Raw genomic sequence first — 16,727 nt, 5'->3', positions numbered from 1 at the left:
AAATCAAGGTGTCCGCAGGGCAGCATTTCTTCTGGAAGCTTTAGGGGGAATCTGTTTTCTTGTCTTTCCCAGCTTCTGGGGCCGCCCACATTCCTTGGCTCACCACCCCTTTCCACCCTTCTTCGAAGCTGACAATGTCACTCTGACTGCCTTTTCTGTCTTCCTCCTCCACACGGAAGGACCCTTAGGATTATCTTGGACCCACCGAGATAATCCAGGATAATTTCTCAATTTTAAAGTCAGTTGATTAGCAACCTTCATTCCTTCTGCAGCCTTAACTCCTCTTTGCCACGAAGCATGACATATTCCCGGGTTCGGGGGATGAGGGTGTGGACATCTCTGAGGGCTGGTATTCTCCCCACCATACATGGTAGTAAGGATGATGAGGAAGGGGGATCCAGAGGAATGAGGAGGTGAGTATAAGGCCAATAGAAGCTCCTGCATGTTCTTGAGCAAAGGGGGGACGGGAGATAACCTTGATTCTCAGGGTTGGAGTGAGATCATGTTCCAGACTCAGAACAATGGAGCCATGTTATGGCTGAGGACTTGCAGACCATAACGTGTTATTGTTCTCTGCTGAGGGCAGTGTGCCAAACTGCAGGAGGCCATGGCTGGCACCAGAGTGAGGGGGCCCAGCCCTCAGGGATGCCCAGGTCAGCTGGTGACTGGAGACTGCCCAAGAGGCTGAATAGGTCACGACAGTCAGGCTGCAAGGCATCAATAGCCCTTGAGTGCCTCAGTGGCCCTGGACAGCGAGTCTGCAGGGTGAGGAGTCTCACCCTGGGTGGGTCAAGCCCTCGGGGCAGACTCAGAAACCGGTTGGGACTCCTGGGCTGCTGAGGAGGGAAGCATGGTACGGTGGGGGCACAGGAGGGTCATAGTGAATGGGGCTTTTATTCTCTCTTTGGCACATGCCTGCTTGGGAGGGCTGATGGGTAAGTGGAGAACACTAGGTCCTCATAGATCCAGAGAGTTGGCAGTTCCATCCTGCGGGGGCCTCGCTGTGTTGACAGCCTTAGTGTGCCTCCAGAATCTCTTCATGCGTAGGTCTTGGGGTTTAGGGGCTGTGATCTAGTTAGAAAGAGGCGATGGTATGGCAGACCTGTCTCAAAGCTGGTTTGCAGAGGAGTTTCCGTTTAGGTGGTGTGTTTATTTAAGGAGGCTTTGGGGTGTGGGCTGCCCACGGTGCTCAAGGTCCCCTGAGCACCACTACTTGTGCTCTGGTTGAGAAGACAGGCTCTAGGAACATCCAGACCTGGGGTCAAATCTCACGTTTGATGCTTATTAGCTGTGTGACCTTAGATAAGACAGATTTCCTTTCTGGGGTTCAGAAAACAGCAATAACAATAGTGCTTTATTGCCTTGGATAATGTGAGTGTTAAATGAGACAATGCATGTTAAGTCCTAGCCCCACATTGGGCACACAGTAAGCAATTCAATAGCCATTCGTTTCAAAAAAGAGTGGGGGAAATGAGGTCCAACGTCACCAAAAGAAACGAGGCTACATATCGGAATGAAATGAAGTTAATTTCCTTTCTGAGTGGCGCAGCCTCAGGCAGGAGTTGATCTACTCCCTCTGAGGCCACTGGGTAGCCTGGCTCATTCTTAAGGGTCAAAAATGGCAAACGACACTCAGGCTGGGTCTTCCCATTTCATTCCCTCCTGTCGGTGGCCTCTGCTCATCTGGAGCGAAGCTCTGCCGGGCCTGTGTGGGTGTCTTGGCCATAGGGAGTTGCTGGGTTGGGAGAGGTGAGAAATAGAAGGAAAAACTGAAGGCTGAACCAAGATGCTGGACCACTCCTGAGGTGTCGGGGAAGTATTGTTGGTCACTTCTTGGCCCTGTGGAAACCACTGCCTTGGAGGCATCTGGGCCTTTGCCCCATCTCTGGTCCCAGGGAGAGAGGGAGAGGAGTGATGGTCCCCAAGCTTCCCCTCCAGGAAGGTTGTATAGGATGACCCCAATCCACTGGAGTCTTGCCCCAGAGGTCCCGCTGCCCCACCCCGGGTTCTGGCAGTCCAGAGAGGGGAGGGTCTCCCCAAGGTCATCCCCCATCTCCACTCAGGGATAGAGCTCCCTCTCCCTCAGGGTCCCTGGAAGATGCTGAGACACCTGAGTGACTGCCGAGTGTCAACCATGGTGAGACAAGGGCTTTAGGGTTCATATCCAGGCTCTGTCACTTACCAGCTACTTAACTCCTCTGGGCCTCAGTTTTCTTGTTTGTAAAATGGGCATCATAACAGGCCCACCTCATGAGGTCGTGAGTGGTAAATGAGTTACACTCGCTGTCTGGAACCATGCCTGGGCACAGTGAGTGCTGTGTAAGCATGGCTGCTCTGATTGTCTTCTGTCATGCCACAAAGCACATCCTGGGCACCAACCCACCCTGTGTTTCAAGGAGTTTGGGGATCACGGAAAGTCCAGAGTTTCAGAGAAGCTCCCCATCCAGTGATCGTCAGAGACATCTCACTCATTTGGAAGAGACTAGATCTTTGCCTCATGTTCTGTGTCAGGGAAGCCAAGACAGAGACAGAGACAGAGCCAGCACTCAGCGTAACTACCCTTCTAAGCATGAAAGCTGGGGAACAGTGGGCCCTGGGGTGGGGTGTGAATGGATCCACCTGGCTGAAGAGGGGAATTGAGGCTGAACGGCCATGGGAGCCCAGGCACTGGTAGGTGGAATGAAAGACATGGGGCCCCTGGAAACAGTTTCCGAGGACATGGATTTGGTTAGAGTCAGCCGAGAGCACGGTGGGGTTCTGAACACAGGCAACGGAGCCAGGTCTGAGTCCTCCCTCCTTGTATCCGTCAGTGGGAGGACAGGGAGGGGAGAGGGGCAGGACAGGAAGGGGTTTGCACCCTCCCATCTGTGGTCAGCGCCCCAGCCTGATGGGACCTGGTGGGACCTGGTGGCCTGGCACAGGCAAATGCCTTGGGGGAAAGGGCCTTGGTGCTGACTTTGGCTCAGAGGCTTGTCTCCACCCTGGAAAGGCCTGGGTCAGTGCCAGCGACTCTCAGGGCTGCACACAGGAGAGAGTCGGGAAGCAGTAAAATCACATCACCCATGACAGCCGGAGGTCAGCCCCTCCATCCACGCAGGCCTCCTTCCACCCTGGCCTCAAGAGAGGGTCCTGCGTAGGCAACCAACACATGCAGCCTTGGAGTGGGACGTCAATGGGCTCTTGCTGAAACCAGGGAGAGACAGTCAGGGCAATGGATGGCGTGCAGAACAGGGCAGACCTGGTCCTGGCTCTAACCCCATCTTGCTGAGGGATTTGGGGTTAGGGCTTCACCTCTCTGAACCCAGCCTCCTCCTCTCCTAGTGAATCGCCGAGGGACATCTGGGCATGGCTGGGAGGGGGTGGGGAGGAGTCAAAGCCAGAAGATTCTCATAGGAAAGTCTGGCCGGGGCTCACCCTGGATGGCTTGTGGGAACGGAGTTATCTGAAACCAAGTCAGGCTGAATTCCCCAACCCAGCCTTTGCGGGGCCACCCCCTCACGAGGCAAGTGGCGTGGCTTACTGTGCTGGCCCTGGCAAGGAGGTCGGGGAAGAGACCTGGCCCTGTCCTCAGACCCTGTGTCTCTCCCATGGGCCTGTCTTGTTCACCGCTGTGCCCCCACTGTGGCGGCTCAGTGCACAGCACCCCGCAGTTGCTCAAAACACGCATGTTGAATGAAGAAATGACTAAATGATCAGTGCAAGTGTTTCTGTGCTCTCTCTTCTCGGGTGCCTTTGAGGCTGTGTCTCTCTTGGAAAAAGCTAACAAGTTTTCACGAGGCCTCGACAGTGGCTACTGGTCTCAGTGGACAGTGAGCAAGGCCGGTGGTCTACGTGCCTGTGGGATGTGAAGACAGGAGCCGTGAGCACGTGCAGAAGATGTGGCCGGGCCGGGCAGGTGTCCATTCGCCTCCAGCACTGTCCAGACCCCGAGTGTGTTTCCTGAGGCTGGTCCTGGGAGAGGTGACATTTCCAGCCTCGGTGCTGTCGTCTCCTTTCTTCCCTATCGTATCATCTCAGTCTGTACTGATTCACTCCCAAGTCATTAGAGCTCACCCAAAGCCGAGGGGAAAGCAGGATGGAAGCAGGACTCTGTCCCCCGTGCCTGGCCCTACCTTGCCAGGATGAGGAAGCAGTGGCCCAAGCAGAAACTCCGAGAGAGCAGCTCCAGTCTCTCCTCCATGTGCCCAGCCCTCGTTGTGGTTACTGGAGTAGGAATAGAAAGGAGCAGGGAAGAAAGGAACATGGGGCAGGTTAAGAAGGTAAAAAAGCTTCCTTGCACGACTCTGACCTCGTAAGGATAGAAGTCTGGTATCAATGAATCGCATCCTGGCCTCTCCGTTGTACAGAAAGGCTGAAATTGCCGGAGTACCAGGCACGCTCACACCTGTGTGTAAGGACAAAGCAAATGCCAAGAAAATGGTAAAAGCTCTTCTTTGGTATTCACGATTTTTGATTCACGGATGCAAAGTCCATAGGGCAGTGTCTGCCACACAGAAAGTCCTGTACAAGTGTTTATCAAAAAAATGAAATCACCCTCATGGAAGGCAAAGCACAGAGGGTTTTGCTGTGTATCCTTTTTTTAGTCTCTCTGACTAATTAAAGTATTTGTTGATTTCCAGCCTACGGTTTCAATCAACTGAGGGGATTTTCAAAGACTTTGGTATGTCATTGGCAAAACACCCTTCAAATGAGGGAAGAACATTCCCAGACCTGCAGGGACCTGTTGGCGGGAGGCTGAGAGCTCCGTGGTACGCCTCTCGCCCCACAAGTGCCAATCGCCCACCGAATCTGAGGGCTGGGGGCCAGGCTGCTCCCCACAGCCCCCTGCAAGTTTGCCCCACCCTTCCTGCCAACCCCGGCTCGAAATTACCATCCCAGCTGGCGCGGCCCCTCCCATGAGCTCGAGCCCCTTTCCTCCTGCATCTGCAGACTGTGCTCGTCTCCAGCGCCAGTGGGGGAAACTGCAGGGAGAGGTGGGGCCGGGTGTTCAGGGCCCCAACAATTCCAGGGCTGGGTTAGGACCAAGACACAGCCCAGCGTGGGCCCACAAGCTTCTGCTCCTATGCTGTGACCCACAATTTGTGTGAAGCCCTTCCACAGGTAAAGTCATCTCCAAGGGCCCACTTGTCACCCAAGTAATGGCAGCAGGGCCTCCAAAGCCCATCAGAGCCAAGGCGGTGTAGTTGCTTCACGTGTGGACATCTGCATTTCTACCCAGGCCTATTTTCAGATGCCGGGTCTGAAGGTCCTAGAGAGGCTGGGTGGGGTTCCCAGCATCACAAGGCAGCCCTGGCCAGACATGGCCGCTGTGGGATGGGTGGTGCATCCAGCTCCCCAGGCCCCAGAGGGGCCGTCCCCTCTACGCCCCTGTGATCCTGAGAATGCAGCTGAGATGAAAGTGGGCCCCAGAGGTGGGTTGGGGGCAGGATTCCCGCTGGCTCCCAGCGGGAGGTGGAGGCAGCGACAATCTTCCTGGAGGCTGAGGCTTTGTGAGGAGTTGCTGGGGCTGGAGCAGTGCTCCACCAGCTCTTCCAGCTCCTGCGGAATCTGGCTCGGTGCTCCCAGATGGGGCTGCCAACTGTCACCCAGGGAATAGGTGACTCATGCCTCAACTATTGCTCCCCACTTTTTGTGCTGAGCAGGCATGGGATAGGAGGTCTGGAAAGAAAGACGAGGACAATGCAGCTTTCTTTCTCTCCTGGGAGGGGACATGTTGGCTGGGGCAGGGCATGGGGGCCACTGGTAGCCTCCGGGCAGGGTACGGGGGAGAGGAGTGGAGGGAAGTCCAAGGAATGAAGAGTCATGAGCATGCCTGGGCTGAAGGGGACAAGAGGCCTGTCCTGTAGACATGGACCCTGGGACAGAAACAGATGGACAGGACTCTGGGATTTGGTGTGGGGCCAGGGAGGGCCTCACACCAAATCTGGGGAAGGAGTGGAGGGAGATGGCCTTAGGTCTGTCAATTCAATCCAAAAAATGTTTGCTGAGCACCTTCACTGTGCAAGGCTGGGCTGAGTGTGCAACGATGTGAAGATGAGCAGACGTGTTCCCTAACCTGAGGGAAAGTACCATTTGGTGAGACCTACAGGACATGTGCAAACCATCTTCTATTGAATAGATGTTCTGTTGACTGTGTTCTAGTCCATCCATCTTTTATCACAGGCATACAGATTGCGGGGGGCTCCGAGGAGGGGGCCCTGGGCTGGTGTTGCAGGATTTGCCTAATCATGCCCCATGGACACTTGCACCAATCCTACTCCCTGCCTGGTCTGTGAGGCACGTCGCTGTTTATGAAATGCTGCCAGTGTTCCATGTCCCCACACTCCTCTGTGAGGGAGGCCAGGGCAGTCATCATTGTCCCTCCTCTGCCAGGGACACCCGGAGGGTCAGCCACCGCGGCTCCCTTAGCCTTTCACTCATCTTTTGCAGATGAGAAAAACGATGCCTGGAGAAGCGAAGTCATGTGTCCTGCTAAGTCTTGGTAACTCCCTCTTCTGGGGCCCAGCAGAAAGCTCAGGGAGCTCCGTGTAATCCCTCTGTTCCTGCCCCAGTGGGATTCCAGGCTGGGTGGGACTCCCACACTGCTGGTGCCTGGCTCCCCACGGGCGCATCTCCACTATTTATAGCTGTCCAGGTCTGGCAGTGCGGGAGGGGTGCCCTGCCTGCTGGAGGTAGGGTTTCCACAGAACTTGGACAGAGACTGCCTCCCCCCAACCCCGCCTGGAGTCAGGCACCAAACCCTTCCCGCCACAGTTACTCACCACCCACAGATCTTCGGTCACTGGCATCTGAATCTGAGCTTGGCACATTCTAGCGATTCTCAGACTGGCCAGAATGCATTCCTGTTCCACCGAGTCCTACTCCTTCCACAACACAGCTGGGAGGAGAAGGAATGCAGAGAAGAGAATGTCCTAGTGTCTCAGGAGGGGTGGAGCTTTCCCCAGGGCAGTGGGGACCAAACCCAGGACCCGGGGAGGACACACGTACCCTCATGGAGCTCGTCCAGTGGAGAGGGAGAGTTAGAGGTAGGAGTCCCCAGACACTTGCTTCAAGCTGGGATCTGTTCTATCGGGGGCTGAGGGTCCCCCGATATGTCTCAGGACCCCTAAGACACTCACGTCTGATGCCTGAGATGCAACAAAGTGTGAAATTGATGAACTCAGTAAAATTCACCCGTGAGTTTCAGGAATTCTCCAGGCAGGGAGCCAAGGAGGGAGATCTCATTGCTCCAGACCTGTAAGCCTAGCTCTGGCCATTGGTCTGTCTGGATTTCCCTGTCCACGACTTTCTCATCAGCCCTCCGGGGAGCAATCACATCTCAGCTGATCCCTAGCGGCTCTGGGTCATTTTCGTACAGCTCTGGCTCCCTTGTGGCCAACCACAGGCCCTGACTAGAGAGTCCTGAGCCCAGGCTGGGTCTTCCTTTCTCTCCTCCTGCAAATGTACCTCCTCAGCGCCGGGGCTTTGAACCCATCCCCACCCCACCCCTACCTCCAGCCCCAGGGCAGGGGTGTCCCCCACAGCTCTCAGTGGCCCAAGTGTGGCCTGGGGGTCTTGCTTCTGTTTTGGGGAGGCAGCCTACTTAGATCTGGAGCCAAAAAGAGGGGGTGTAGTGGAGGACAGACACCTGCCAAAGCCTAACCAGACCCGCTGTCCCCCATCTGGTGCCACAGCCCACCTGGACAAGATTTGCAGAGGGGTCTTACGGAGGTCCACCCTAAAGCAACTGTGGCAGGTTGTTATGCCAGCTGCCCAGTCCCCGGAACCTGCTCTGGCAGGACAGTCCACAGCATGAAAACCCCGTTTTCCATTCCCCTGGCCCTGAAGGAGACTCTGGGCTGCAGCCGAGAGAAAGCACAGCAGTTCCCGCTGCTTGGCACGGAGCGGTCCGCCGTTATAACAGGTCTGCAGGTTCTCAACATGTTCCTGACGAGATTAGAAGCTCCTGCAGGTATGTGTTTGTGGCAGCCTACAGCCTGTATCGACAGATACGATGACTCATTTCTTCCCTGGTGGAATCACTGAGGGCTTGCTGGAACACACCCGGGGGGCCAGCGGAGCGGGCAGAGCAGCTCCCCCTGCAGAGAGACGTGACTGCCAGGCTGAGTCCCAGGACTTTCTGTGAGGGACCGCATGGGGCCCCTGGGTTTGTTAAGCCCCCGCAGGGTCCTGCCCAGGCTGAAGAACCAGCAAAAAGGTTAAGTGCTGCAGAAAACGCAGAATCAGGAGGAGCTGGGGAGGGCTAGGCCTGCCCTGCAGAGAGCAAAGTGGTAAATACCGGGGGCTGAGGGTATCCCCCCGTTCTCTGTTTCTGGAGCTTGGGGCGCCTTTCCGGCTGGAACTTTGCAGGAGAATCTGCCCAGCAGGCTCTGGGATAACTGCGCCTCCCCCAAGAGAGGAAATTCTGCAGGAAAGGACAGAGTTCTATCTTCCCCTCTGCACACAGCGGAGATCTCAGGCCACAGTTGCACTTCCAGGTGCTGAAGTCCCCATAGCAACCCCCTGCCTGGAAGAGTGAGAAGAGAAATCACTGCCAGTGGGAACTTACTTTGCCCCCGTTCACTGGCAGTGTACACTGCGCTGGGCGGTTGACAATATCCCCGGTCCCATAAGGATCCCTTGGGACATTGGCCAAATGCCCCCTTGCTTCCTGGCATCCTTGGGCTGTTCCCAGCCCTGGGCCTCAATGGCAAAGATGGACTCGCTGACAGCGTCGCCGACTTGCTGCTAAGACATCAGTGCTGCAAGGCAAGGTTATTCCTACCTAAGCAGGGCCTGCCAGGAAGAAAGTGTTTGCACCCCACACTGCCCGCGCAGGTGTGACGGTGAGCTCACAGCTGCCCCCCAGGCATGCCCAGCCCACTTAATCATTCACAGCTCGACAACTCTCCCGCCCAGCCCAGCTCTAGAGGATAAAAGTGGGGATTGCAGCTCTGGGGAACACAGCCACCTTCTGCGTCCTGCTGAGCTCTGTTCTCTCCAGCACCTAGGACCCCCAGTGCTCAGTACTCTTGCTCCACCAGGAACAAGCCATCATGTCTCGCCAGTCGAGTGTGTCCTTCCGGAGTGGCGGCAGCCGTGGCTTCAGCGCCGCCTCAGCCATCACCCCATCTGTCTCCCGCACCAGTTTCACCTCCGTGTCCCGGTCCGGGGGTGGCGGTGGCGGCTTTGGCAGGGTCAGCCTTGGGGGTGCTGGTGGAGCGGGTGGCTATGGCAGCAGGAGCCTCTACAATCTGGGGGGCTCCAAGAGGATCTCCATCAGCACTAGTGGCGGCGGCTTCAGGAACCGATTTGGAGCCGTTGCTGGCGGCGGCTATGGCTTTGGAGGTGGCGCCGGGAGCGGATTTGGTTTTGGCAGTGGCGCTGGTGGTGGCTTCGGGCTTGGTGGCGGCGCTGGCTTTGGAGGTGGCTTTGGTGGTCCCGGCTTCCCCGTCTGTCCCCCTGGCGGCATCCAGGAGGTCACCGTCAACCAGAGTCTTCTGACTCCCCTCAACCTGCAAATCGACCCCACCATCCAGCGGGTGAGGACCGAAGAGCGGGAGCAGATCAAGACCCTCAACAACAAGTTCGCCTCCTTCATCGACAAGGTGAGACATGATCCTTTGTGAAAACCCGCTCTGAATGTGGGATAAATGCCAAAGAAAGAGGGGGTGGGGTGGGGAGCCTTTCTGACTTCGTGCAAATACTTCAGAGTTTGCAGTTGCATGTTTCCATTTGTTTCCATGTCCTGGATTTGTGGCCCACTCTCTTAATTAGACTGGCACCTTCAAAGAGAGAGTCTTATGCCCCTTCAGAGATTACCCTTTCAGGGCTCTGAGATTACTGCTGGACAAAGAGATGAAGTCCGTGCTTCCTGTAACGGGACTGATCGCATAGAGAGGAGGATGAGTCCACAGGGCAGTAGCCTGAGTGCCTCGTAGCCCCCACCGTGCTGGGCCACAGTCCGCCCAAGCTGTGCCCGGTGCTGTCTGTGGCCTGGATAAGTGTCCCATCGCCCCCAGAAAAGTGGGGTTAGGCGCCTCCCTCTAGACCTCCCGTCCTGGGGCCCAGGGCCAGGCGCTGCACAGGGGAAAGGTTCATGGGGACAGCATGAGATGGAAAGAAAACTGGTGAATTGATCAATGAAACACAAAATCCAAATTTCTCATCTTCAAACTCTGTCCCCTCCAGGTGCGCTTCCTCGAACAGCAAAACAAGGTCCTGGACACCAAGTGGACCCTGCTCCAGGAGCAGGGCACCAGGACCGTGAGGCAGAACCTGGAGCCTTTGTTCGAGCAGTACATCAACAACCTCAGGAGACAGCTGGATGGTATCCTCGGTGAGAGAGGCCGCCTGGACTCGGAGCTGAGGAACATGCAGGACCTGGTAGAGGACTTCAAGAACAAGTGAGTTGGGTGGAGTGGAGAAAGGGGTGGCCGGAGTCTTCTTGGCACCAGATGTACTTCATAACCAGACTACTGCCTCTACCTTCCCCACGGACTAGAAGCATATAGCTTCCATAGACACCTAAAAAAAAATCCAAGTCCATGTTTAGAAAGTTCCAGGCCCGAGCTCGGTCCCTCTGCAAAGCACTTAGCCACCGTCCAGAGCAGCAAGCGCGGTGCCCCGGTACCACCCAGTGAAATAAGCGGTCGTGCAATCCTTGCTCTTTGGGGCTTTCCTCCCCTAGACACTCAAGGTACACAGCACGGGCTTTTGATGGATTCCCTGCAAAGCAGGGATGACATAACCCAGCTCGGTGGCTCAAATAATTTCTTTAGTCCTTCTGAACTAGCAGCTAGCCTGCTAGTTTTTTGTTTGTTTTTTTAAAGGGCTGTGAAAGCTGAAAAAAAGCACTAGAGAAATTTACTAGATGTGGAGTTGGGGAGAAACAGCACAACTCTCCTACAGGAGTATTCTTGAAGCAACTGAATTATAGCAATAATAGAATGATTATCTGGTAGGCAGCTACAGAGAAAACGGTATCCTAATGGGTAAGGATCTCGCCCAGGGGCTCACCTACCAGCGCCCCATCCCTCTCTGGCGATATGACGTAAGAAGCTCGTTCCCGGTGGGAAAGCAGGCAGTAAAGACCCCAGGCCTCACCTGGCCCTCCTCCTCTGATAAGCACTTCCCATTGTTTTTACCACCAGGTATGAAGATGAAATCAATAAGCGTACCACCGCTGAGAATGAGTTTGTGATGCTGAAGAAGGTGCGTGGGTCGAAAAAAACCTGTAGCCAGTGGCTATGCTCTCTTAAGCTCATTCGTTTAAGTCAGGGTGGAAATTGGGTGCAGTGCCAACCATGCCTGTTTCTCTAGGATGTGGACGCCGCCTACATGAACAAGGTGGAGCTGGAGGCCAAGGTCGATGCGCTGATGGACGAGATCAACTTCATGAAGATGTTCTTCGAGGCGGTGAGAAATGCCCCCTGTTCAGGACCCAGAGAGACGGTCACTGGGACACCACCAGGAATCAGGGTCTCCAGGATTAAGCAACTTTCAGTGGCTCCTAAGCTAGACCATCCTTGTCTTTTCTATTCCTTTAGTACTACTCACACTTTGTTACTTATAAAGCCAATCCTTAAAAAAGTCAGATTTAAAGCAAAAGACCTGTTCAGCAGTCATTTGGCAGAGCGAGGTTTGGAGGGAGTTATAGAGGCACAACATACCCTTCCTGGCCTCCTCCTCTTTCTGGAATACTGTCCTCTCTCTGTTTTCTCCCAGCATGGCAGACCACACAACTAGATTCTTTTAAAATATGTTATGAGCCAAGAAGATTCGAGTCTGAGAGATTACACAGTAGGGGTTTCCTGGAGATTCAGAGTTGTTAAGATTCTTTTTAAATAGATTTAGTAACGATTTGGATTGTTTATTAACTCACCTAAATTTTTTAGGTAGATAGTTGGTATTTTTTCTCTCGAATTGATATACCGCAACGAGTAGAAGCTTTGAATGGACCTGATATTAAATAACACAGTCAGATAACTGACTTCCAATGTCCCCGCAGGAGCTGTCCCAGATGCAGACACACGTCTCAGACACGTCTGTGGTCCTCTCCATGGACAATAACCGCTCTCTGGACCTGGACAGCATCATCGCCGAGGTCAAGGCCCAGTACGAGGAGATTGCCAACCGCAGCCGAACGGAAGCCGAGTCCTGGTACCAGACCAAGGTGGGTGCTGTGGCGAATGTGTCCTGAGTGAGGAGATGGACATGTGTCCAGGACTCCAGGCCCTGACAAAACGCTAAGGATGGAGTTCCCAAAACCTGTTGAGGCCTCTTGGGATGAGTTATGGGAACACTCCTGTATGCATTTGCCACATAAATTCAAGACCCTGAAGGAGAATCTCACACCAGTGTCTCTAGGAAAGCAAAGGCACTAAGGAGGAAATTCTGTCATATCAGGTCCTCCTTGATAAAGCCAAAACCAGCCCCAGGCCCCAGATAACTACGTGTCGTGTCGCTTCATGGGGATACGTTCTGAGAAATGCACTGTTAGCTGATTTCGCTGTTGTACAAACATCAGAGAGTGTACTTAAACACCTAGATGGTGTAGCCTACTACACACCTAGGCTATATGGTACTAATCTTAAGGGACCACAATTGTACGTGCAGTCTGTCGTTGACCAAAACGTCATTATGCAGTACATGACTATATACCACTTGCCACCTCATGGTAGCTCCTGCCTGTGAACTTGGGAAAGTGTTTCCATCCTCACAGAAGTAAAATCTTTCCTCTTTTCTGGTGGCATCAGTATGAGGAGCTGCAGCAGACCGCTGGTCGGCATGGTGATGATCTTCGAAACACCAAGCATGAGATCTCCGAGATGAACCGGATGATCCAGAGGCTGAGAGCTGAGATTGACAACGTCAAGAAGCAGGTAGGGAGAGGGTGAAAGAAGGCAAAGAAAGTGCCTGAGCTCTCAAAGGGAGACGTGTTTTGTTTTGTTTTGTTTTACTTTCCTTTTTCTGAACACACACACACGTACACACGCAGAGCTGGAACAAGTGCCAGTGTTTCAATGTTTCCGCATCCACAATGACCGGGATGAATGTACTGGCTTCCCTCTGGAGTCTCAGAAAGATTCAGCTCAGCTACTAAGGTGTCCCCACTCTTCCTTCCTTTTCCTCTGTAGTGCGCCAACCTGCAGAACGCCATTGCTGATGCTGAGCAGCGTGGGGAACTGGCCCTCAAGGATGCCAGGAACAAGCTGGCCGAGCTGGAGGATGCCCTGCAGAAGGCCAAGCAGGACATGGCCCGGCTGCTGCGGGAGTACCAGGAGCTGATGAACACCAAGCTGGCCCTGGACGTGGAGATCGCCACCTACAGGAAGCTGCTGGAGGGCGAGGAGTGCAGGTGGGCAAACATGGCTGACATCATGAGCCCAAGATGACCTCGCATTTGATAAAGTGGAGCTTCTTCTCCACTACAGGGTGTAAAGCACACACACAGGTGGCCACTATCTTGTGCATGATAATCATCCATCATTAATCCATCATAATTAATCATTATGACACCTGGACATACAGCTGACCTACACAATGCGGCTCCAACTCACTTCACTGACTTTATTCCTATCAGTATTCACGGATGCTGCCTCTCATTCAAACAACTAAGCAACTCAACAAATGTCATCCCCATTCTTCGGGTACCTCTTCCTTCAAGAAGCCTTTTATGATTACTCCAGCTGAGCGAAATTCACCTGACATTGGATTCTCAAACGATTCCATTTCCTCTGTTCTGCTGACACTGCCCACTGCCTGCTTTCTTTTAGAAGTGTTTCTGTCCATGCCCGGTCTTCTCACAGAATGTAATCTACAAAGCAAAAACTGCTTCATACATATTCACAGTTCCCGCAGCCTCTTACTCATGCTTTCCACGTAATGGGTGGAGGAGAATGTGCATTATAATCTTCCTCTGATAACCTGTTTCTAGGTCAACTCCTCTTCATTGGGTACTTCCCGTAGAAAGCCATGTCTTTCTCTAAACTAAGCAATTTTGGGGGGGCATGCATGCTCCTTGCTTATAGAAGAAGCTCTAAACATGACTCTTAAAGTTATTCACGTAGAGGAATGCTGTCTTTCGGCGAGTTTTTAACTCTTATTTCAATCTTCCCCCTTTCAGACTGAGTGGAGAAGGAGTTGGACCAGTCAACATTTGTAAGTAACTTTGAATAGACATTAATAATGATGATAGTTTGGGATGTTTGGTGCCAACTCAGAATCCTGCTGTTTCTAGACACCAGACACTCCCATCCCCATATAGTTACTTAGTGCGCTTAGTGAGCAGCAGGTGATGAGGGGAAGAACACAGATTGAGACATGAAGCAATGTGGCTCATGTCTTATCTCTTAAAGACCACGCCCTGTATCTTACACATCTTGCTCCCTGTCCACCTGCCTTGCCCCTTCCCCTCGAGGAACTAAATGACTTAGTTCTTCTGGGCCTCATTTGCTGCTCTGTAAAAGGGGCCAGGTTCAGGGCTAACATTAGTAGGATCAAATAAATTGGACGTGTATGATCAATCTGACAGACTGGTCTCACCATGTGCTCCCTCCTTTCCCTGCAGCTGTCGTCACAAACAGCGTCTCCTCCGGCTACGGCGGTGGTAGTGGTTTTGGCGGCGGCCTCGGTGGAGGTCTTGGCGGCGGCCTCGGTGGAGGTCTTGGCGGCGGCCTCGGTGGAGGTCTTGGCGGCGGCCTCGGTGGAGGTGGCAGCGGAAGCTACTACTCCAGCAGCAGTGGGGGTGTCGGCCTAGGTGGCGGGCTCAGTGTAGGGGGCTCTGGCTTCAGTGCCAGCAGCGGTCGAAGCCTGGGGGTGGGCTTCGGCAGTGGCGGGGGCAGTGGCTCCAGCGTCAAGTTCGTGTCCACCACCTCGTCCTCCCGGAAGAGCTTCAAGAGCTAAGAGCCCGCTGCGACACTGCCTCCCGTGTGCAGCGACCCGGCCCGCGGCGACCGCCTCTTCGAGGTGGCTGCCTGAGCCAAGTTTTCTCTTTTTCTGGAGTGTAGTCTAGACCAATCCCGTTGTAGAACCACATCTTTGGTTCCTGGAAGGGCCCATCCCCCGTCTCTAGTCTTCCGTTTCGCGATTCTATGTTCTGCTTCGAATCAACCTTTAGGTCTCTAGGGCGTGGTCCTCGGTGACAACACATTTTCCAGCATCTAAACTGTCAAAACAGAGTCCCCACCCCAATCTCAAATTTTGTTCTGGTTCTGACTGCCTCCAGAGTGTGTTCAATAAAATGCTTTTATAATATAAGCTGTTGTACAGACTTGTTTTTTCAAGGTCTACAACCAGCCTAGAGACCCCCTGAGGGTCCATCCAGATGTGATCGGACCCTCTGATGACTCACCGGGAGAATGAAAGGACCTTGAAGGGAAAGTGGCCGTCACGGATGGTCCAGAGTTTGCAGGAAGCATCTGAGAAAAGCCTCTAGAATGAAGGAGACTCTGGCAGGTGTGAATGGGAGTGTGTGTTCTATTGCAACTTGGACGAAGTGCAGAGCCTCTTGTTGGAGACGGGCCCCGTTCAAGGTGGGCTGAACAGCATAAACGGGTTTAAGTAAAATTTTTAAGTAAAGAATACGTTGCCTTCAGAGCCCCAAAAGACCTCATAGATGTTGGGCCTGTTCTAACATTGTGGGTACTGAGAGGATCAATAGCTGTTTCTTCACAGTGTCAAGGATGGAGCGGCCCTCAGATTACCAGATACTTTCAGGAATTTAACTGAGGTGGCAGCAACTTACATGGTGTGGGGAACAATGGTCCATCCTTTCTTTGTGAGCGCCTTTGTGAATATTTGTATGTCCTGAGTGAGTGTGTCCGGTGACTCTCTTTGAGGGAGGATTTATCATTGTCATATCATACCTGTGCTCCTGGTGACAGTCAGATGCATTTAGGGTCTTGCCTGCCAAGACTGTGTGCAGTGGCAGGGCTGTCGAGCATCTGGGTAAAGACATACTGTGCCCCTTTAGAGGTGAAGGCAAACCGTGACTGAGAGGCTGTTGAAACGGGCACTGAACAGCGCACCATTAGCCAAATCCATGAGAAGAAAATATTTACGAGTTGCTGATTGCAGTCAGTAATTTCAATAATCTTGGGTCAGGGCCCTTCATGAGTGTGACCATGGCATCAGGGTTGCGGTAATCCACTGGGAGGCACCTTTATTCTTTCTAAGTTTAAAAATAGGCCAAATTGGGCTGTTGAATGGAGAAACAGTGCATATAATCATCCTTTCTCTAAAGACTTCTCCTATAATGGCTTTCACTCTTTGAAGGTCCTGTTTTAATTTACACTGGAACGTATATTAACTATTTTAACTGGAAGAAGGTCCATGGAGTACCCCCCGTTTTTTTTGATGGGGAAGATTGGCCCTGAGCTAACTTTGTTGCCAATCTTCCTCTATTTTGTGTACGGGATGCCACCAGTGCATGGCCTGATGAGCAGTATAGTAGGTGCATGCCCAGAATCTGAACCTGCAAACTTTGGGCTGCCAAAGCAGAGCACGCAGACTTAACCACTACTCCACCAGGCTGGCCCCCCATGGAGTCCCATTTTGTCAAACCAATTTGTAAGTGTCAAGGACTTAATTTTTTTTTTTTTTAAAGATTGGCACCTGCCCTAACATCTGTTGCCAATCTTTCTTTTTCCTTCTCCCTAAAGCCCCCTTGTACATAGTTGTATATTCTAGCTGTGAGTGCCTCTGGTTGTGCTATGTGGGACGCTGCCTCAGCGTGGCCTGATGAG

At 53.2% G+C, this 16,727-nt stretch overlaps 1 protein-coding gene and 1 long non-coding RNA gene across 2 annotated transcripts; one reads left to right on the top strand and one right to left on the bottom strand.

Annotated features, from left to right (window-relative positions):
- Positions 1-1,317: 1,317 nt before the first annotated feature.
- LOC103558880 (uncharacterized) lies at positions 1,318-8,824 on the bottom strand. The gene is made up of 4 exons (XR_546858.2): positions 7,679-8,824; positions 6,988-7,127; positions 6,762-6,877; positions 1,318-4,203 (listed from the first exon to the last, which is right to left on the bottom strand). It is a non-coding gene; the product is annotated as an uncharacterized lncRNA (long non-coding RNA).
- On the top strand, positions 8,695-15,240 carry KRT5 (keratin 5). The gene is made up of 9 exons (XM_008532111.2): positions 8,695-9,587; positions 10,171-10,385; positions 11,133-11,193; positions 11,302-11,397; positions 11,990-12,154; positions 12,738-12,863; positions 13,119-13,339; positions 14,108-14,142; positions 14,552-15,240. Exons 1-9 carry the CDS (start codon positions 9,036-9,038, stop codon positions 14,884-14,886), a joined length of 1,806 nt encoding a protein of 601 aa, XP_008530333.2. The 5' UTR covers positions 8,695-9,035; the 3' UTR covers positions 14,887-15,240.
- Positions 15,241-16,727: the final 1,487 nt, after the last annotated feature.

This window comes from Equus przewalskii, chromosome 5 (assembly GCF_037783145.1).
Source record: "Equus przewalskii isolate Varuska chromosome 5, EquPr2, whole genome shotgun sequence".
Taxonomy (NCBI): Eukaryota; Metazoa; Chordata; class Mammalia; order Perissodactyla; family Equidae; genus Equus; species Equus przewalskii.
This window is presented reverse-complemented; position numbering and strand designations above follow the sequence as displayed.